The sequence below is a fragment of the Ursus arctos genome, unplaced genomic scaffold (genome assembly GCF_023065955.2).
Source record: "Ursus arctos isolate Adak ecotype North America unplaced genomic scaffold, UrsArc2.0 scaffold_32, whole genome shotgun sequence".
In the NCBI taxonomy this organism is placed as follows: Eukaryota; Metazoa; Chordata; class Mammalia; order Carnivora; family Ursidae; genus Ursus; species Ursus arctos.
Window position 1 is genome coordinate 15,120,226 of NW_026623008.1, and position 21,142 is coordinate 15,141,367.

The 21,142-nt window shown below is 54.2% G+C and overlaps 1 protein-coding gene across 5 annotated transcripts in view; it reads right to left on the minus strand.

The window, feature by feature from the left end:
* ECE1 (endothelin converting enzyme 1) overlaps positions 1 to 21,142 on the minus strand; it is a 123,046-nt gene that overhangs the window by 22,117 nt on the left and 79,787 nt on the right. For all 5 annotated transcript variants that reach the window (XM_048221821.2, XM_044390582.3, XM_026517133.4 and 2 more), the window contains exons 5-13: positions 19,412 to 19,533; positions 17,556 to 17,702; positions 16,378 to 16,443; positions 15,115 to 15,306; positions 9,205 to 9,347; positions 7,813 to 7,927; positions 3,027 to 3,137; positions 1,364 to 1,462; positions 803 to 880 (exon numbers count right to left, since the gene is read on the minus strand). In XM_048221821.2, coding sequence (XP_048077778.1) covers positions 803 to 880; positions 1,364 to 1,462; positions 3,027 to 3,137; positions 7,813 to 7,927; positions 9,205 to 9,347; positions 15,115 to 15,306; positions 16,378 to 16,443; positions 17,556 to 17,702; positions 19,412 to 19,533 — 1,073 coding nt within the window. The remainder of the gene's footprint in view (positions 1 to 802; positions 881 to 1,363; positions 1,463 to 3,026; positions 3,138 to 7,812; positions 7,928 to 9,204; positions 9,348 to 15,114; positions 15,307 to 16,377; positions 16,444 to 17,555; positions 17,703 to 19,411; positions 19,534 to 21,142) is intronic.

The window sequence follows — 21,142 nt, forward strand, 5'->3', positions numbered from 1 at the left end:
CGGAGCATCTTAAATTATTCTCAAGGACAAAGGCGGCGGGATGAGTCAGTCCCATATTCTTGGAAGTAATTTTAATATTCTTAGGTTTTAAATAGAACCATGAGGAGAGCTTATTATAATTGCAAAAATGCCTGAATTTCACAAATTCCAATCACAAGAAGATATAAAACCATCTTTCAGGACAGAAGCACAATCCATTTACGGGGATGACCTGCCAAAGTTCTAAGACCAGGAATATATCAAGTACCCTTGTTGCCTCAATTAAGCTTAAAGGTGCATTTGGGATTCACGCTTCCTTTTTCCCATCAGCATCTGGAGGTCCAAATGAGGTCCAAGTTTCTCTGGGAAGGTGGGGGAAGACCCTGGGGAGAGGAGGCAATCTGGGGGGCCGGGAAGGAAGAGGTGGTATGAAGGGCTCCACTTCTCCACCTCCTCCTGTTTTAGGGGCCTCAATTCTGTCTGTCCCTCCTAGGGTCTGCTCACCTCCATAATTCCCCCACCCCAATCACATGGAGCGTCCGGCAGGGCACATGGCATCGTTTGGTCCTAACTGCTGGGTGCTGACAGTGGCTGCAGGGAGGCAGGGGCCTCCAGCGGGCCCAGGAGAGAAGGGGCACAGAACAGCTCCCTCGTGCCCGATCCACCCCCACACCCTACACCCCACACCGCCGCATCTTGAGATGCCTTGACAGACAAGGTACCTCTCGCATCCCACGTGGACCCAGCCTGCCTCTGCTCTTCCCCACGCGGGGACCTCCAGGGACAATCGGGAATGCAAGGGGGCAGGGTGGGAGCCACTCACGTCATTGAACACTTTGTCGAGCTCCTTGGGGTCCATGATAAAGTTGGGGTAGCCTATCATGTTGTAGATCGCGTCTGCCTGGACGGGAGAGATACGGAGGACACTGAGCGCTCCGCAGGCCTGGCTGCACTCCGGCTCTGGGCCAAAGGAAAGGGGCAGGTCCTTCCCCTCAGGGCTGCTGCATCACTTTCTGGAAAGATCCCTCTCTTGCCTGACTTCTACTCACCCTTTGGGTCTCTGCTTCCCCTGACGGAAGCCTTTACTGGCCGCCACCCTCTGGACTATACCAAACCCTTCTTTCTCTGTTAGACATGTCACACTTCCCTGCATTTTCCCCTCACACGCTCAACACCATTTATTTTCATATAGTCATTAATGTAATCGTGTGTTCAAGGCTGTCCCTCCATCCTGCTGGAATTTTCACCCCCAAAGGCAGGACAGCATTCCTGCTGTGCTCACCAGATGGGACTGGTCTCCCTTCGTGCACCCCCCTCCATCTGTGGCTGCTGCCCTCTGTGCGGGAAGCCTCGGCCACCACTTCTGGCACTGGGCCAACCTCACCTTTTCCTTGGCTGATCTCCGAGTGTCTTCATCCATCCACTTCAGGGTGCTCAGGCTTTCCTCAAACGCCTTCTTGATCTCCAGGATTATCTCACTGGCCTGAGGAGACAGAAGCTGACCAGTGAGGTCTGGGCACTGGGTGGGCACCCCATGCAGAAGGAGGCCAGAGTTTAAACTCAGGAATCAGCTCAAAGCCTCAGGCTCCTCAGTGCCCAGAATGCTTAAGTCCTGCAAGACAAGACTGGACTTCCATAAACAGAGCATCAACACCACAGACACTCAGGACAAGCTTTGGGAAAGTTGGAAAAGTCTCTCTTCTGCAGGACTTTTCAGAGCTTTTAGTGTGTAACATGAACTTCGATTCTTTTGGAGAGTGTAAAATTCATAGCCTTTCTCAGACTTACTGGACCACAGGATCCCTTTTTGATGGAATGGGTTTTAAAATCTAGAGAACCCAAGTTCTTTTTTTTTTTTTTTTTTAAGATTTTATTTATTTATTTGACAGATAGAGACAGCCAGTGAGAGAGGGAACACAAGCAGGGGGAGTGGGAGAGGAAGAAGCAGGCTCCCAGTGGAGGAGCCTGACTCGGGGCTTGATCCCAAAGCGCTGGGATCAGGCCCTGAGCCAAAGGCAGATGCTTAACGACTGCGCCACCCAGGCGCCCCATAGAGAACCCAAGTTCTGACAAGCAGTTTCAGGCTGGAGATGAACAGCTGTTGTCGAGGGCAATAACGTCAGAGGCAGACTCAGAGCCCAAAGAATCTAGAGCAGAAGAAGGAAGTCGCACAGCAGAAAGAGTAGAGGGGATAACGGCTGACAGAACTAGACAAAGATTCTGTACCAGCCACTCACAGGAGAGTCGCGTAAGGAAAGCAAGTCTCTGCTAACGTTTGAGTGCAGATAATATCTATGTAATTAAAATTAGTAATAAAAACTGTAGCAAAAATATAACAGCTACTATTTACCTAGCCCTTGTTTTCTGCCAGGCATTCTCTGTGTGTAGCATTTCTTTCTTTCTTTAAGATTTTATTTATTTGACAGAGAGAGAGAAAGAGAGCACAAGCAGGGGGAGTGGCAGAGGGAGAGGGAGAAGCAGGCTTTCCGCCGAGCAGGGAGCCCGATGTGGGGCTCAATCCCAGGACCCTGGGATCATGACCTGAGCTGAAGGCGAATGCTTAACCAGCTGAGCCACCCAGGCGCCCCTGTGTGTAGCATTTCACTTCCTGTCTTGCTACGATGGACAGCCCCGCTTCCAAGTCACCAGTGAAGGGAGAATACTGTCCCAAATCACCGAACCAGGAGCTGATGGACCCAGGATCTGAACTGGGGCCCGGCTGTCTTCATGCACCTCTCCAAGATGTTCCTCTGCCCATCCAGAACATGGGGTTACCCCATGGGGTAAGAAAGATGTCACCCGTTAGGCCAGAGCTGCTCTGCCAAAAGATGTCACCGGGCCCTTCGTTCCCCCTGGGGGTGGGGGTGGAGATGGCTGGAATGGCCTCACAGCATTCAGGGCTTTAGAAAGCAGGACCTTTGAGTGCAGGCTGGAGCCGGGGCCTGGAGTAGGAAAGGTCAAGAGCAGACCGGAGCGTAGGCGGCCAAGTTCACGAGGGGCTAGTGCAGGTGCGCCGTCACGGCCCGTGTGCAGGGGGAGGTACTCACTATGCTCTTGCTGTCCTCGGCAAAGGTCGCTTTGACAAACATGGGGCCCAGGGCGAAGCCCAAGTTGTTTTCTGTGTCGCTCACGCAGAACTTCCATCGAGGAAGACAGGTCTGGAAACACAAGGGAGAGGGGCTACTGGGCTCCATCCTTCTTCTTCCCAACCCCTGTCAGTCTGGGAGGAAGCAGCAACAGCTGGGGCCTGTGCTTCCTTCCAGAACCTCAGGGAGACTTTTCTGACGCAGTGGAAGTTATTTTAGGCACTGGCCCAAGAGGCCACGGAATATCGCTCATCGCCACCATCTACTATTTCCTGAACGCCAGGCTCTCAGCTGCACGTCACGGATGGTATCTCCCCGAGCCATCGAAGTGAACCTGGAAGGCGGGGCTGTGGGCCTTGCCAGACGAGGACAGAGACAGACTGAACAAGGGGAAGTCACTGGTCCAGGCTCTGCTGGCGAGCGGGGTGTGTGACAGCGACGGGGCTCTGACATACCTGACCGCACACCCCACGCCCCCACCCCTACCTTGCCCTGCCCCCTGGGGGAGGCAGAGAATCTTGGCGGCAAAGACTTGAGAGTTACCTTGTGTACCCTCGTGCAACAGGAAAACCTTCCAGAAGGCCAGGACCTGACCCCATGGAAAGCCTCCTAGAGGAAGGGCTGGCACGGCTACGCGGCAGGGCGTGGATGGCGCGGTCTTGCCCACAAGCCCGCCGGACACCTCTGCGGACTGGAAGCGGGTGCCCCGTGGGCTGCAGCCTCATGGAGCTGGGCTCTGGGAAGCGTACCCACGCGGGTTCTGGCCCCACTGGCCCCCCTGCCCTGGCAGCCCTCCGTGACCACCAGGGCTGGCCCTGCTCCCGGAAATCCCTAAATCCCTCGTGGGGCCTCCTGACCCTGAAGAACAGGTGGTAAAAACCACGAGGCTCAGGGCGGCCTCTTCCCAACAGTTTTCCAACTGAAAACAACCAAATGCCCACCAACAGGCGGCTGGATAAACAAAATGTGGTATTTTTACACAACAGCACGTTACCTGGCAACGAGAAGGCGTGAACTACTGATAGACACAACATGGTTGAATTTCACAGCCATTAGCTGAGAAGCCAGAGGCACAAGTGCGGGTGATGTGCGACCCGCCCACGCCCTGCCACACCCACCCTGGGGGCCGTCGGGAAACGGGCTTCAGGGAACCGGCGGCTGCTGGGACGCTGGATGAACGGGCGACAGGGGTGTCTCTATCCTGAGTGGGGCTCTGGTTCTGTGGACGACTTCCTTTGTCCACTGAACCGTGTACTTAGCGTACACTGCCCGTTTTACGGCATGTAAATTACACCTTAGCTGAAGAAATTTCTTCCATGAAAGAAGAAGGGAAGGAAGTAAGGGGCATCTCAGCCTTCCCCGAGTTTAGTGGCCCAAGTTCTTTTAAGCTTTCCCACCCAGGTATCCATTTAGACACCCTCCCCTCCCCACAACCCGCCGATATCTGGCTGAGGCTGCCCATGAAGGAGGTCAGGACCGGGTGACCTCCAACGCACAGGCTCCTTGGAGGCCCCAGGCCCTGATGGCTGAGTCAGGAACTGAGTCTTACTGACATCTCAGGAGAGCTTTTGCATAAGCCCACTCGTTCATTCGTTCGTTCGTTCATTCATTCATTCATTCATATGCCCAGCGCCTTCTGGAGAGTTCCTCTGTACCCGGGCTATGCTAGGTGCTTTGAACCTTGAGACAAATTGGCCCTGGGCCTCGCCCTCGAGGGGCTCAATCGAAACACCCAGGAGCACCTGGTGCATAATAATGGCAATGGTGGCAGCAACAGTAGTTCATGCTTGCTGGGTGTTCACTGGATGCGGGACCTAACCCATCTAATCTTCATAATAACCCCATGAAGCAGGTACCCCCTGTGCTCCTGTCTGCAGGTAAAGAACGTGGCATGGAGGGCGTTAGCCTTTGGGACAGACTTTCGGGGATCCCTTTGTGTAATCCCAGACAAACCCTGGGCAGCAGGCCAGGGATTAGTTACTCCTTTTCACATTTGGGAAGACAGAGCCCTCTGCTCCAATGAAGTGATTTGCCCAAGGCTGTGTGGTTAGAAGAAGCGTTGCAAACACAGATCTTCTGACCCAAAGTTCCGTGCTGTTTCCTTATACCACGCACGGGGCACACAGGGACCCTGGCCCATAGCCTCCCACCTCTAGGGCCTCCCAATTGCCCTTGCTTCTGCCAAGGCCTCCCTGCCAGCTCTTAGCCTCCCACTGGTTAGAGCAGCACCCCGCCCTCTGAGCCTGCCCCAGAGAAGCTCGCTCTATCTATCTATCTATCTATCTATCTATCTATCTATCTATCATAGGAATCTATCTATCATAGGAATCCATCTATCATAGGAATCTATCTATCTATCTATCTATCATAAGAATCTATGATAGGAATTTATCTATCATAGGAATCCATCTATCATAGGAATCTATCTATCTATCTATCACAGGAATCTATCTATCATAAGAATCTATCATAGGAATCTATCTATCATAGGAATCTATCATAGGACTCTATCTACCATAGGAATCTATCTATCTGTCTATCTGTCTATCCATCTATCCATGTACCATAGGAAAATACGCAGCAGTTACCATTCTAACTGTTTGAAGTGTATGGGTCAGTGGTGTTAGGCATGTTCGCGCTGCAGTGCAACCAATCTCCAGAACCTTTCATCTTACAAATGTGAACCTTCATACCCATTAAACAGCTCCCCATGCCCCCTCCCTGCCCCTGGCCCCCCTGCAACCACCAGGAAGCTCAATGTTAACTTCTGGCGCCTGCAGAGCAGAGGCTGAGTGGGGGTAGGGCTCATGTGTGTGCTGTGGACTCACATGTGCTGGGATTGAGAACAGACTCCCCACTTACGAGCTGTGTGACTTTGAACAAGTCCCTTAACTTCACAGAGCCTCAGTTTCTTCATCTATAAAATGGGATGATGATAACAGCTCCTAACACAGAGCTGTTATAGGAACTTGGTGACATACTGCCTGTAAAAGGCAAACATCTAATAATAATATCTTTTATCACCGTCGTCATTATCACCATCATCATCATTAGTGAGTGGCTGAAAGTGTCAAAAAGCCACGGTCAGCCAGAGCTGGGTTTGAATTTGAGCTTGGCTGCCTCCTTGCTGGGTGACCTGGGCAGCCCTCACCGCCAGCAGCTTGTTTGCTGCTCTGCACCCTGGTAGGAAAACAGTGACGCAGGTGCACGCTCCACACACAGGTGTCTCTGTAACTATCATCCTGGGTCCTGGTCAGACGCCTCCTATATAAAGTCCCCTTGGGAGGCCACATGCTCCAGGGGACAGAGTCCGTGCCTTGTCACATCTGTAACCCAGGGCTCACCCAGGTCGGTCCAAGGCAGGTGCAGGTGGAGCAGGAAAGCCGGTCTTCCCCTGGTCCTTCTCCACAGGGCCAGGCGGCTGTCGTGGCTGAGGCCCCGTGGTGCCCTCAGAAGCCTCTCTTATTCCCAGCCACCCTCTCCCTCAGTCCCCTTCCTGCCACAGGTGGGTGTACGTGGGGATGGGACAGAAAAGGAGAACTCTTCCCAGGATGAGCTCTGGGACTGGAGGCAGGAACCCACATCCTGTCATTCTCTGCCAGCCCTTATCTGGCTCTGACCACTCCACTGGACTCTGCGAAGGGCCACGGGGGCAGGGTCAAGCTAAAGCCAGCTCTGCCTGTCCCCCGGGGTCTGGCTAGCTGCCATCCTGGGTGAGGTAGGGTGTGCTGGGTGGGCTTGGCTCCCCAGCCCCTACTGCTCTGTAGCTGGGGCACCTCCCTGGGGCCCTGACTTGGTGTGTCCCATCAGCACATATGCGGACCTCTTGCAGTGGACGTGGGCCCTTGGGGCACAGACCCCCCTCTCTTGTCTCCGTGTTCACACACAGGACCCCTGTCCTGTTTGTTGGCTGCAGGAATGAGAGGGGGACAGCCATCTCCTTGGAGAAAGAGTGGAAGTGGCCAGGGAGTTTCCGATATGGGGGGGGGGGTCCTGAGGGAGGGAGGGAGGGTCCTGGAGCCCTGGGACCTCTGAAAGAACGGACTGCCAGGGTCATCATGGGGGCATCTGAAGGAGGGTGCAGACCACCTGGTCTGGGGCCTAGGAGGGTAACAGCAGTGAACACTTGCGCCATCTTACCATCGACCAGGGGCCACACCAAGTGTTCTGTGTTTATGGGGAAGGGGCAGTATTACTGGGGGTCCCCTGTATAAAATAGGGATGATGATCACAGCCACCACACGGGGATATGAAGACCACATGAGTTACAGGAAAGTGTTCGTTATCAACATCATTGAGAAGGGGTTGGAACAGAGAGAACAGAAGCCACTTTTTGCTGTAAAGAAGCTAAATCTCTAAGATTCCTCTTTTTTTTTTAATTTTTTTTAATTTAAGTAATCTCTACACCCAACTTGGGGCTCAAACTCATGACCTTGAGATCGCATGCTCTTCCGACTGAGCCAGCCAGGTGCCCCTCTAAGACTCCTCTTTATCCATGAAGACCCAGTGTAATCATCTCCTTCTGGAAGCTTCTGTCCACCCCCAAGTAGCTTAGATCCAGTCCTGTGTGCTCAGGGACATCCGAGTAGATCCCTTCAGAGGCCTTCTCCATTCTCTGCCTACCCTCTACCTCCCTCACAAGTTCCACGGCTCTGGGGGACACGGAGGTTGCAAGAGCCTCCAACCCAGGGCCTGGCACACGGTAGGCGCTCAGCAGGTGAATGAGAACGCACAGTAACAGGCTCACCTTCTTGGTCCCGTACATGACTTCCATGAACTTCTCGTCGGCATCCTGAAAGCGCTGATCAAGGAAGGAGCTTGTCTTCCGCACCAGGTTCCAGATCATGTAGTTGTTTAGCAGGCTGGGGCGAGAGGAGATCAGACCGCTCAGAAGGGCCCAGAGCTGGGAGCATCACAGCACTTCCCCCCACTGACCTTTAGGGGGCGCTAGAACCTGGCCTTTGAATGGCAGGCTCTTTCCCCCCATCACCTACCCCAGTTTGGCGGGTTACTGCTTACTAAGCACACGGAATGTCAGCTCTTCAAGGCAGAGCCTGGGTCCTCTTCGAACACCCCTTGATGCCTAGTGCAGTGACGTGTGTTTGTCACATAGCTGCCTTTTGTCTGGGAGCTGTGGAGCAGCAGCATGGAGACTCCCCCTGGATGGTGCGTGCTACTGGGCTGGAGCAGGGAGATGTCCCAGCCAAAAGGCCAGAGATGGGAGAGGGGGCCTCAGAATAGGAGGGGCAGGAAAGGGAGCTCTGGCCACCCCGCCAAGGTCTCCATGAAAGAGAGTTCACTGCCCCTTCCCTCAGGGCACAGAGAATCATCTGTGGCTATTGTCACCTTTGCAAAGAAGTCAGGGCACAGAGAATCATCTGTGGCTATTGTCACCTTTGCAAAGAAGTCACCCTACAGTGAACACCTAGCCTCGAACTGGAACCAACCTAAATGTGTGGCAGTAGGGGAAGGAGCGAGTCAGTAATCATACTTAATACTTGATGGAAGGGTGCACAGCCACGCAGAAGGAGGTCCACAGGGAATGCGGGACAACATGGGGGAAATGGTTTTGATGAAGGTCAGGGAAAAGCAGATTACCCATGTGGTCACAAGGATGGGGAAAAAGGAACCATGTATTAGAAAATTCATCTCCCTGCCTCCCCCCCCGCACTTTCTCTTCTTTACAAACACACACATACACACCCCACAGAATCAACAGTAGTGTCCGGGAAATACTAATTTTTTTTCTATTTTTTCTGTACTTTTCGAAAACCCCCACAACAAATATTTAAAATTATTTTAAAAATCTTAAATACTACCTACAAATATCAGCGAACATGGAGCCCCATTCCGTGTCATTCCCTTACTCGGTTCTCACATCTGCACAGGGTAGGCGCTATTTCCATTCCCAGTTTATGATGGGAGCCCAAACCCAAGAAAGGGCGAGACTTGACCAAGGCTACAGAGCTGGTGGGTGGAAGGGCTGGGATCTGAACCGGCTGCCTCTCCCCAGGGCCCACTCTCCTGAGTCAGTCTGTCCCTCCTGCCCCCGCCCGTCTGGCCTGAGAAGAGCAGGGCAGTGTGGGACCCCACGGGCTGGCTGCGAGGGGCGGGTGCCAGGCCACTGGCCGTCCCTTACCACTTGTCCGTGTTGTTGATGAGGGTGGAGACATGCCCCAGGTACTCCTTGTCGTAGACCACAATGGGCTCGGACTCGTTGATCTCCACGGGGTAGAAGATGGTATTGAGAAAGGGCAGCCAGTTGATGGCGGGTGCCAAGGCCTGGAAGGGAAGAGACAGGGTCACTCCAGCTGGGCTGCTGCTCCTCTGTGCCCAGGGTTCCGGGTGCTCTTCTCATCGTGCCTCCGAAGAGCTGGGCGCCGACGGAGCCCTGGGCAGAGACCACACTGAGGACTGAGGCTCCTGGCTTCCGTCAGGGATGCTGCAGACAGAACCTAAGGAGCCAAACACCAACTTCACCTTGAAACGGAGCTGGGCTGGGACACAGGGGACACGGGGACAGCAGCAGCAGCAGCTGCCGTTCGTCACCCCTCCCGCGCCAGGCGCCACTGCAAACAACTCCCACGTCTTCTCTCAGTTGGACCTCAGGACAGGCCTGTGTGGTCGGTACCATTATTCCCACTTTATGGATGAAGAGACTGAGTCCAGACAGGCCTGTAATGGAAAACCGCGGAGCATCGGAGCCAAACTGCCTGGGTTCATATTCCAGCGCTCTTACTTACTAGCTGTGTAACCTTGAGTAAGTGGATGAACCTCTCTGTGCCTCAGGGTCTCATCTGAAAAGTGGTCTCATCGTAATAGAACTCGCCTCGTAGGCTTGGCATAAGGATTAAAAGGGTTAATGCTGTCTGTTCTACTCAGCATGGGCTTCTGTAATACCAATCCGCTTCTATGTGATTTGGTCTACAGGACTGGTAAATTCCAGACTGACAGCCGTGTAAGGTGTCAATGCTTTGGTCTCCAGGTGATTTTTCTCAGGCGCAGGATCTGAACAAGCAAGCTCAGAAGGACAACCCTCAGCAAGAAAGGAAAAGCCTTGGGACGCCTGGGTGGCTCAGTCGTTAAGTGTCTGCCTTCAGCTCAGGGCGTGATCCTGGAGTCCTGGGATCGAGCCCCACATCAGGCTCCTCTGCTATGAGCCTGCTTCTTCCTCTCCCACTCCCCCTGCTTGTGTTCTCTTTCTCGCTGGCTGTCTCTCTCTCTGTCAAATAAATAAATAAAAATCTTTAAAAAAAAGAAAAGAAAAAGAAAGGAAAAGCTTTTCCTGGTCAGCTCCATTTTAAAAAATAAGATTTCATTTATTTATTTATTGGGGGGGAGGGGGAGAGAGAGATTGGCAGAGAGAGAATCCTAAGCAGACCCAGCACTGAGTGTGAAGCCCGATGTGGGGCTCGATCTCACGACTCTGAGATCCTGACCTGAGCTGAAATCGAAAGTTGGATGTTTAACTGACTGAGCTACCCAGACGCCCCTAGTCAGCTCTACTTTAAGATAATTTAAAACGAGTGCCTGCCACGGAGCTCGCCCCCCAAAGAGGCACTGGCCGGCTTGGAGTAACTCGCAGCTTCGAACAGCTTAGCTTGCTCTCGGCCCAGCTGATGGCGGCCCCACTGCCCAGGGCTCATCATCTGCAGAGTCTCCGTGTCCACAGCCAGCCTTTCCACTTCCCACTGGGCAGCCTCCACTCACACTGAGCTCTCTCCAGGTTCCATTATTGCTCTGATTACAGACTTGCACACCTTTTGGGTTTAATTGTGGCGAGGCACACACACAGACAATGTGCCCTCTTAACCATTTTTAAGTGCCCAGTCCAGTGGCCTCAAGTACGTTTACGCTCTTGTGCAACCATCACCACCATCCGTCTCCAGATTCCATCTTGCAAAACGGAAACTTACACCTGTTAAACAATCATCCCTCCAGCTCCGTCCCCTGAGCCGCCAGGAGCATTATTCTCCTTTGTCTCTGTGAATCTGACTGCTCTAGCTACTTCATGTAAATGGAACCATACAGCGTCTGTCTTTTTGTGAATGGCTTATTTCGCTGAGCGTCATGTCCTTAAAGTTGCCCAACTTTTGAATCTAACTGTAATCGTTTATACAAGTAACGAGAGCTTCATAAACTGCAGGCAACTGGAACGCTCTAAGTCCTGCTTTTCCCATATGTCTTGTTATTTTTAGTTAATTTTTCGTCCTGTGGTTCTCTAGAATGCAGTGTTCCCAGGACTACACAGACTGTGTGATACAGCAAAGGTGCTTCTACGTGCCAGTCCCTTGGAATGGTATCTGGTACGCAACAACCACTCCTCAATCGGTATTAGCTACTGTCCTCATTCTCAAGGCCTCCCAAGACTGGGTCTGGGCTTGAATGATTTCGAAGTCTGTTCTCTGTTCCCTTGAAAAAGGGCAAAACGAAAGACAAAGAAAGTGAGAGACGTGTTACACATGGCCTTTGGATGGTAAGATCAATCAATAATATGAAATCAAACCATAACATCAGGTGACTCTATAACCTGCTGGTCAATCCCTACGACGCCTTCAGTGAGAGAGCAGTCATAAAACCCTCCACCTAACAGACGCGGACTCTGCGGATGAGCTAAGGCAATCTTCCTGGGGTCCCATAGCTAACCGGTGACTGTGCGTGTCTAATATCCGGGCTCACTCGTCTCTCCGGTTTCAAAGGGCAGCTCAGCTGCGGGGGAGCAAGGACCTCAGAGGACAGAGGAGGGCAGCTCCCACTTTATGGATGGCAAAGGGGGGGTTCATATTCGCACCACGACCCACTGCAAACTACCCATGAGGTTGGGCAGAGCTGAGCCCAGTGGGCTCCAGCACATCCCGGCCGGCCCGACAGCAAGATGACCCGAGCGAGACTCGGAGCGAGAAGACATGGCTCAGAGTCCGCACCGTGAACCAGTTCTGGGAACTCGAGTCATTCTGGAGCCTTTCTCTGAAACGGAGACAATAATTCTCCAGCCCCCACCCCCCATGGTCAGCTGCTCTGGACCTCGTGGGGATGGTCTGCTCATCAAACCCGAGTGGCCTCTCTCCCTCGCCTGTCCATTTGCTCTCTCTTCCTGGCAGGAGCCCCCCAGGCAGATCAACCTCTGGGGCTTCTCCATAACATTTCTGTGGCTGCGAACCTGGGAGTGTCCAGATGAGATGGTCAAATAGGGCTCGGCCCTGAGAGACACGCGCCTCTATGACCTGCTGGCAAAGACGCCTGGGAAATTCACCAAGTTTACAAAATGTCACTGTTTATACAATTAACGAGAGCTTCACAAACTGTAGGCGACTGGAACACTCTAATCAGGGCACAACCATCAGGTGGAGATAAATCCCTGTGTATTTAACATAAGCCTGTTTCTTTAGGGATAGCAGGTGTTCTGTGCAGGTAAATTCCCACAACCCCAGATAAGGTGCATGTTGAATAATAAAATTTTCACATTTTCGATCTTGCTTTAGTGAATGCCTAACTTAGACATGTGTGCCTCGATCTGTCTCCATGGAGACGGCTGTTTTAACGGACCAGGACATTCCACTTCTGACTCAAATCCTTCGGGGCACACCAGTCAGCTCTATTTTCCAGACCTGCAGCCAAAGGGTCCTGCTGGTCACCAACCAACCAGCTCAAGTAGGCTTGCAAATAAGAGAAAAGAAAGATGCTATCAGACTTTATCTCAGCTGGAGAATTTAGAGCAGAGAATAGGGCTCATTCCCAAACAACTTTTGGTGTGGAAGGTCCTAGAGAGGAATGAGAAGGACCTCAGGCCCCCCAGAGAAGCAGCAGAAGGATGTTTGATTCATGGCTCTGAATTCAGACTCTGCTGGAGGCCAGCCTCGAACCACTCTGTATTCTGGTGGGGCTAGCCTAGAGCCATACTGTGAAGGCTGGGGCACCTTTCCCAGAGTTGCCTGGGGTATAGGAAGAGAACCAAATTTCCAGAGACCAGGGAACAGCAGGATAGTCTCTGTCCAAGGCTGGAAGGAATCAAATAGGTTGAGTGCTGGAGACGTGGGCTGGCATCACCAACAACAAAGGAATCATACTAACAGTGATTCCTATAATACATTTGAATTGTGCGTGTCCGTTTACAAAATGAAATCCCAGGTAAAGATACCTTTTGAGGATACTAGGCTTCAGGGATCCAGGACTTAATCTTGAAATGTTAGATATTTTTTTTATATCTACATATGCCCACTTCCTCTGGGAGACACTCCACAGTTTTCAACTTGTTCTCAAAGAACTCTGCGGCCAGAGTAAAGAGCCACTGCCCTTATGGGGACAGGGGCTGCCCATTTGTCTCTGCATTCTGGAACACAGCAGGTGCGAAGGAGCCAGCAAAGCCCCATTTTACAAGGAAGGAAATCGAGGTGTGAAGAGGGGGGTTGTGTGACTTGCCCAGGGTCACCCGGCACATCGTGGGCTGGGCCAGAGCAGTCTTCTGACCCCAAGCCCAGGGCTCGTCCCTCTGCTAACGTCCTCCCCACCCTGGCCGCTCTGCAGCAGGGAGGGAGGAGGAAAGAGAAAAGCAATCTGACAGGGTGCCCAGGGGTAGAAGCTGGAAGCCAGGCTGGGCGGATGTGCTCAGGGCTGCCGTGTCTTCTCTGCCATGCTCGGGGTAGTCAGCCGGCATCACGGCTGCTGTGAGGGCTGGGAGGCTGCTGGGGCCCTCTGTAGGTTGAGAAGCCGGCAGCTGGAGCAAACCGAACTGCACTGCACAAACAGCATCTCCTCCGACCTCTGGGCCTCAGAGCGGAAAAACAGGGCCAGATGGTAGTCAACAGTCTGCTGATCTCCGTAACAACCACACAGCCCCGCTCACCCCAATGCCAACTTCTCTGGGGACCTAACGGGCAGCTGGCACCCAGGAGTGGCCCTCTTATCCTCAGCCCTGGCTTTGCCTGGGCTGCAGCTCTACCTGGGACAGCCGGCCAGCCTGGAGACCGTTCACCCACTCCTCAGAGCCCCGTTCCCTGACTTCGCCCTCTCCCTGTCCTAGGATCCTCCTCCTTTTCCCAAAGCACTCAGCAATGGGTCTGGGATTGTCTCCTCATTGGTGTGCCTCCCTAGCCTGGAAGTACCTCCAGAGAGAGGCCCCAAGGATGGCCCCATATATACCTGTCAGAGGGAGGGACCTAGGTGTTCTTCCTGAAAGGAGAGGAAATGAGCCAACTCATATGGATGGGCAGGACCTGGCTAGTCAAGGTAGAGCAGGAGGGGGAGACGCATTGGTGGAACCCCAGCTCGAGTGGGACACAAGTGGCCTAGCCATCTTCCTCAGTGGGGAAGCAGGCCTCCCCAAGCATTCCTAGGCAATGGCAGGAAACAGGAAGACTGGCCAAGGCCACTCTGCTGATTCCTCTGTGACGCTGGGGACCTGGATAAGACCAGACACCAACACACCATGAACTGGAAAGATGGAGCCGGCAGGCAATCACCTCAACTCACCACCTGCAAGTCACAAGGAGCCACCAGGGGGCAGCCTTTGGCAGAGGGGCCACGGGCTTCGCAGTTGGGTTACACTCAGTGACAGGGAGGAAGTAACCCCATTACTCCTCTAGGAGGTTGCCAGGGGTCATGGTCAAGAGCAGAGATCCCATGAGCCAGGTCTGAGCCCAACGTCCAGCTCCCCTGATACTCTGGGGGCCTCAGGGCCTTCAACATGTCACTCAACCTCCTGGCTTGGAAAAGGGAGAGGCGACCACAGAACCCACCACCCCTCACGTCTATCGTTTGCTGTACACCAGATTTGATGTGACTGGGGCTCGAGACCGGAAATGCCCAATCAGTGTGAGCAATTATCATCATGACCCTAGAGCCTCCCCAGGTAAATGCTGTTACAGAAAAGCTGTGTGACCTCCAGCAGGTAACTGAATCTCTCTGAGCCTCAGTTTTCCCATCTGCGAACTGGGGTAACAACCATCCCTGCTTCACGGGGTTGTTCTGAGGATCTGATGAAGTGGGTACAAAAACCCCTGCCCAGCACCCTAAGTTCTGAAGCCCTGGGCCTGGCCCCGGCTCCCGTTACCTGCAGTTCGGCAGCGGTCACTTTGTGGTAGATGAGCTCCTCGTCCCGGCGCTTCTCCTGGGGGATGGTGATGTTGGCCAGCGCCGTCTCGAAGTCCAGGATCTGCTGCATCTGGGGCCGGATGGCGTCCTCGTCCCCTCCACCCAGCAGCTTGCCCAGCTGGACCATGTAGTTCAGGTATCCCGTCAGCACCTGTGGGCCCGGCACCCGCGTTATGTCACTGCTGCCACCCACGGCCCAGGGGACAAGGGTGGCGGGCGGGGCGGGGCCAGCCCAGCGAGGGAAACCACTGCCCACCCGCTGCAGAGATGGTTCTGGCTCTGAACCGCTTCGCTGGCTGCCCACGGCACTCAGGACAAAGCCCACAGGTCCCCGGGCCGTGGGTCCCTGCAGTGCCGGCCCACACCCCCTCTCGGACGCTCGGCACGTGAAAGTTACCAACAGACCATCCTTCAGTTCTTACAACACATTTTTTCTGAGCTGCACTTCTCTCCTGTGTCCGCAGGTCTAAATTAGGTTCCCGTGTCCAACTTTCTCAGCTCACCCTCGAGCTATCGCAATTTGTCACTATGCCTCTAACTGGGTGGCTGATCAATGTCCGCCTCCCCTGCTAGACTCCAAGCCCCGTGGGGCGGGGACCGTGCCCCTCTTAGGCACCACTAGCCCCCCAGCATCGGGCACTCAGCAGGTGCCTGCTCAGTACGAGGGGGAGGATAATGCGGGGAGAGATGATGAATCTCAGGCGAGGTTTCCCCAGGACGTCACGAGAGGCATGGGTTTCGGGGTTAGCGGGTCTGAATGTGACTCTCAGCCTCACCACTGTGGGACCTTGAGTGGGTCACTTAGCATCTCTGAGCCTTGCTCTCTCCTCTGTAAAAGGCAAGGTAAAAATAATACCCACGTGGCCAACGCGGTGAAGGAAGTTCAGAGATGTTCTGTACCTGAAGGGTTACTGGGAGGGCCAGAGGGGAGTATACAAGAGGCCTAGCACCCATAAATGACAGCGGCCATTACTGCTGTCTTGCTCCACAGTGGGGACGAAGGACACCTGTCCCCTGCCTCTTGTGCCCACGAATGTAAAACAGCCAGCCTGAGGAGGGGGAGTCCCTCCCCTGCCAGGGACTGCCAGCACCCATCAGGAAGTGACCCCTCTGTGCAACCCCAGCTTCAAAGACCCACACAGGTGTGGACCCCGAGGGGACACCAAGGGGGTAAAACGCTGTGGGGCGTGGCTGGGAGCCACTCCCTCGGAAGCACACTTACCTTCTCATTTTCAGTTTTGTTCAGGTAATAGTCCCTTGAGGGTAAGCCCAGGCCGGACTGGTCCACCTGGAGAGAGAGGCAGGAGTGAGAGGGGAGCTCCTGCCACTGGTGTCCACTGTCCACCGTGGGGAAGCTGGCACACGGCAACCCAGGACCAGCCCGGGCCCCAGCAGGAGCAGGAGCTGGTAGCGGAGGCCACCTCTGGGGTGCGTCCACCCAGGGAGGGGATGTCTGGCTGCATACCTGCCCAAACACAGGGATTCTGGGCCCTTCTGAAAGGCCAGAGCCTCCCTCTTCTCTAAGCCCCTCCTAGGCTTGGCACAGTGCTTCTACCTCATGAAGTACTTCCCAAGATGGCACAGTGGTTAAGAGCCACTCCCACCCTGCATAGCCTTCGTCAAGTTACTGAACCTTTCCAACCCTCCAATTCTTACTCTGGAAAATAGGGGAGACAGAATCTCACTCTCAGAGCTGGAATGAGGATTCACGGAGAGATTGCCAGGAGAGGATGTGCTGAGGGTCTGGCAGGTAGGGGAGGGTCAATCCCTGATTAGCAGAGCCTTGTGGCCACACCTGGACGTACCTAGAGCAGGTGTTACTACAGTTTGTTTGATCGATAAGGAAATTGCAGCTCAGACAGGTTGAGGCACTTGCCCGAAGTCACACGATGAGGGAGAGACAGAGCTGGGTGGGAACCTCAGCCCAGCCTGGGCTCCTTGCTTCTGCGTCTGAGGGTAGGCAGTCAGGGCCTTCCCTGGGTGTGCCGACACAAAGTCTAGGGCAGGCTCTGGCAGGAAGAGATGGACTCAAGAGCCATTTCAAGCAGGGCCACAAAGGCTGGGGGCTGAGGATGGGGGACCAGAAGGTGGCTTTAGCTGTCTCCAGGAGTTGACATCACTCTTGGGGCCCACAGTGACCAATCAGAATCTCAGAGATTCATCTGTGCCACGGTGACCCCCCCATCCCCCACCCGAAAATGGCAGCCTGCTCTTTCGTGACTTCTCGCCTATAAAAATCTCACGGTTCAGAGCCTCCAGAAATAACCCAGGTTCAGAAACCAGGAGCCTGTCGCCCAGGGCAAGTCTGCCCCTATTCTGGCACCTGCAAAACTCGAAACAGGTTATGAGGTGAAACTCAAAACATGCACATTCCTCTTCCTGGGTTCCAGGCCGGCTCACCTGGATCACGTTGCTGTTGGAATTCTTGGAGTCAGCACTGACGTAGACGGAGAAGAAGGGGGAGGTGCGGTAGTGAGCAGTGACCACCTGCAGAGTTTCCTGGAAGTTCTCTTTGTCCCAGGGACCTGTGATGTTCCAGCCCCCTAGCTGTGGGGAGGGAGAGGGAACCAGGAGGTGATGAGGTGGCAGGGAGACCCGTGCGTGAATTCTGCTCCCGCCACCGACCGGCTCTGTGGCCCTGGAGCGGTCATCTGACCTCCCAAGAGCAAATGAAAGGGATGGTCTTCATCAGGGTTTCTGGCCAGCACACAGGAGACGCCACCTGGAGCAAACCCGTCCTGAACAAGTAAGCCACGAATCCACGCGGCAGCTGCGCTTGGGGACGGGGATGGGAGGGAGCCTTCCCCGTGCCCCGGTCACTTTTCCAATTCCGAATCACGTGATTCTGATTCTATTAAAGCATAAACTCCATTGTGCTTATGGGAGAAAAAGGCTCCGTATTTTTTTCAAAAGGTTGATAAAAAGGTGCCTGGGTGGCTCAGTCGGTGAAGCTCAGTCTGCCTTCGGCTCAGGTCATGATCTCGGGGTCCTGGCATCGAGTACCACATCGGGCTCCCTGCTCAGTGGGGAGTCTGCGTCTCCCTTTCCCTCTGCTCCTCCCCCCTCTTGTGCTCTCTGTCAAGTAAATAAACAAAATATTTTTAAAAATTAAAAAAAAATAAAAGGTTGACAAAGCAGTGGTCTCTAGTTTCTCTCAGAGCTGGGAATTTTTTTTTTTTTCAAGTAGGCCCACGCCCAACATGGGGCTCAAACTCATGACCCCAAGATCAAGAATCGCATGGTCTGGGGCGCCTGGGTGGTTCAGTCGTTAAGCGTCTGCCTTCGGCTCAGGGCGTGATCCTGGCGTTCTGGGATCGAGCCCCATGTCGGGCTCCTCCGCTATGAGCCTGCTTCTTCCTCTCCCACTCCCCCTGCTTGTGTTCCCTCTCTCGCTGGCTGTCTCTCTCTCTCTGTCAAATAAATAAATAAAATCTTAAAAAAAAAAAAAAAAAAGAATCGCATGCTCTACCAACTGAGCCAGCCAGGCGTCCCAGAGCTGGGATTTCTGTCATCTCTTCAGTCTCCCTGGCTTGGCACACACTGGCAGGTGGGGCTTGTGCCAGAGGGGAGGGCTGTCCAGTCCCTGGTGCCCACAGCTCCCGACCCTGCTGCAATGCCTTCCCGGAACCAAGCTACGAGGCGGGGCATTGAGGGAGCATGGGACAGCCAGAAAACACCCATGGCCACCCTCTGTGGATGCCCGGCAGCCTGACTAGCCGTGGGCAGCCCCCAAGGGTCCATCCAAGGCTGACTGGGAGACGCTGGGCAAGAACGACTCCTCCCCTGCGGGAGGATGGGGAGGCCTGGGGTAAGTGGGGCCCTTCTCACAGGGGGAGGTTCTGCTTCTGATCCAAGACTCTCTGTTGGTCCTTCTGGAACATACCCCTCCTCACGCACAGACACACCCTCAGAGGAAAAGGAAGCAGGAAGATGGAGAAAGATTTTCTCTGGGAATATGGCCTCCATCCCACACACAGATGCACAGACACACACACGTGACAGACATCCACAACGATGCTGACACATACGCCCTCCACAAGGACAGAGATTCCCACCTGCAGACGTGTGTGTGCAATGAGCACACGTATGTGCGTGCACACACACACTCAGACACACTCAGCCTCGACAGGTTTTACGGTCCAGCTGGGTGAGGAGGTTGCAGGTGTGAGGTAGCCGGGCCCCAGTGGTTCCTGAGAGGGGGCAGGCAGGTGGCTCAGGCCAGAGGAGAGCCAGGAAGGCCGGCTCCAGGAACCCACCTTCTCAATCAGCTCCATCAGGGGCTTGGCCTTGAGCTCCTCGATCCTGGTTTCGTTCATACACGCACGGTAGTATACTTGGGCCTTCCTTTCTGCCTCACTCACACTGGCCGTGGAGTTTTCTGGAACGACAAGAGATAGCAGTTTGCAACCTGCCCCTATTTGCTCCGTGGGTGGCCCCGGGGGAGTCCTTCTGGGAGCCTCAGTGTGCTCAGCTGTAAAAAGACCTAGGACTTCTGCCTGTCAGGACAGCCGCAAGGCCTCAGCCACAGCGGGTTCATGACGGTCCCTGGGCAAAGCCTGGCAAACTGAGGTGCTTCCTAATTTTTGCAGAGTGCCAATTGGAAGAGCATACCATGTTTTTCTGTCCCTGCCAGTCAGGTTCGCAGACATGTCCTTTGGTCGGCAGCTCGGGCCACCCAACAGGACAGCCTGCTTGCCCTGCTGGCCAGTGCGTGGCCCAAACGCCCCCGGCTGGTGTGTGGGACAGAGGCCTGTCTTGGTTCTCAGATCCCAGATGACCTCTCTTGTGACAGACCGGAGCTGAATGGAAGCTTCCAAGGCCTCAGGCACTAGTTTACTTCGCCCTTCCTCCTCTGAGGCGCTAGCCTTGTTCATCAGACTTACAGTGGATTCAGAGTGCTGTTGCCATTTCTCTTCCTAACTCAGCAGCCAGCATCTCCAGCCTTCCACCAGGACACCTGGGAGACTTTGGTCATCCCCTTCTCCCTGTCCTTGGTGTCCTGGCCCAGGTGCCACCCTCTGAGAGCCACACCCCTGTACGTGCACCAGCGCAGGGCAGGGTCCTGCTTGCGCCCAGCGAAGGCGACCCCTTCCTGCTGTTCAGGTCATGAAGGACCTACTATGTGCCTGTTCAGGTCACGAGGGACCTACTCTGTGCTGGGGCTCCTATGCCTAAGCCTTCGTCTCAGAGCCCTGCTCCAGATCACACCAAGGTCCCTGACCCCTTCAATTTCGTCCACCTTGCTCCCTCCCTGGGGACCTCCTCCCTCCCTGCTCCAGCCACGTTTCCTCATTTCAAATTCACTTCTCCTGGACCCAGAAACTCCTTCCTTTGCTTCCTTCAAAGACCACCCCCCTCCCCAAACCCCACCTCCTCCATGAGGACTTCTGGCAGAACCTTAGCCATTCATCCACTAAATAGATATCAGATGCTTACTCTGTGCTAGGTATTATGCAAACTTCGGGGACGCAAAAGACAATGTCCCCGTCCCCATGGAGCTTCCTTTCTAGCGTGAGGACACAGACACCAAACAAGCAGACATAAAGGAAAAGCTCCCCCTGGCCCTTCCTGTCTGGGGCGCTGTCGAAACCCTACAACCTTCAAGGCCTTTCCCAGGGGCCATCTTTTCCACGGAGCCTCTCCTGAGATGCTCTTTCGAGAAGGCCCCAGCATGGAGCGCCGACCAAGTGCCAGGCACTGGGCTGGGCTAGGAGTTTTACAGACGTGAAAAAGACCCGCTCGCTCTCTGCCTCCTGGGAGCTCATAGTCTGATGGCAAACACAGTCAAGCAAAGAAATGACCCGGAGACACGAAAGTGCTTTGGTTAATGCGAATGGCTGTGGAACCCAGAGAAAAGTCACACCCTTGGTGGCCAGTGTGGGGCCAGGGGGGCTCTAGCTCTGAGCCGGTTCTTTCATTTATTTTTTAATTAAAAAAATTTCTTTTTAGTAGGCTCTATGTCCAATGTGGGGCTCAAACTCACAACA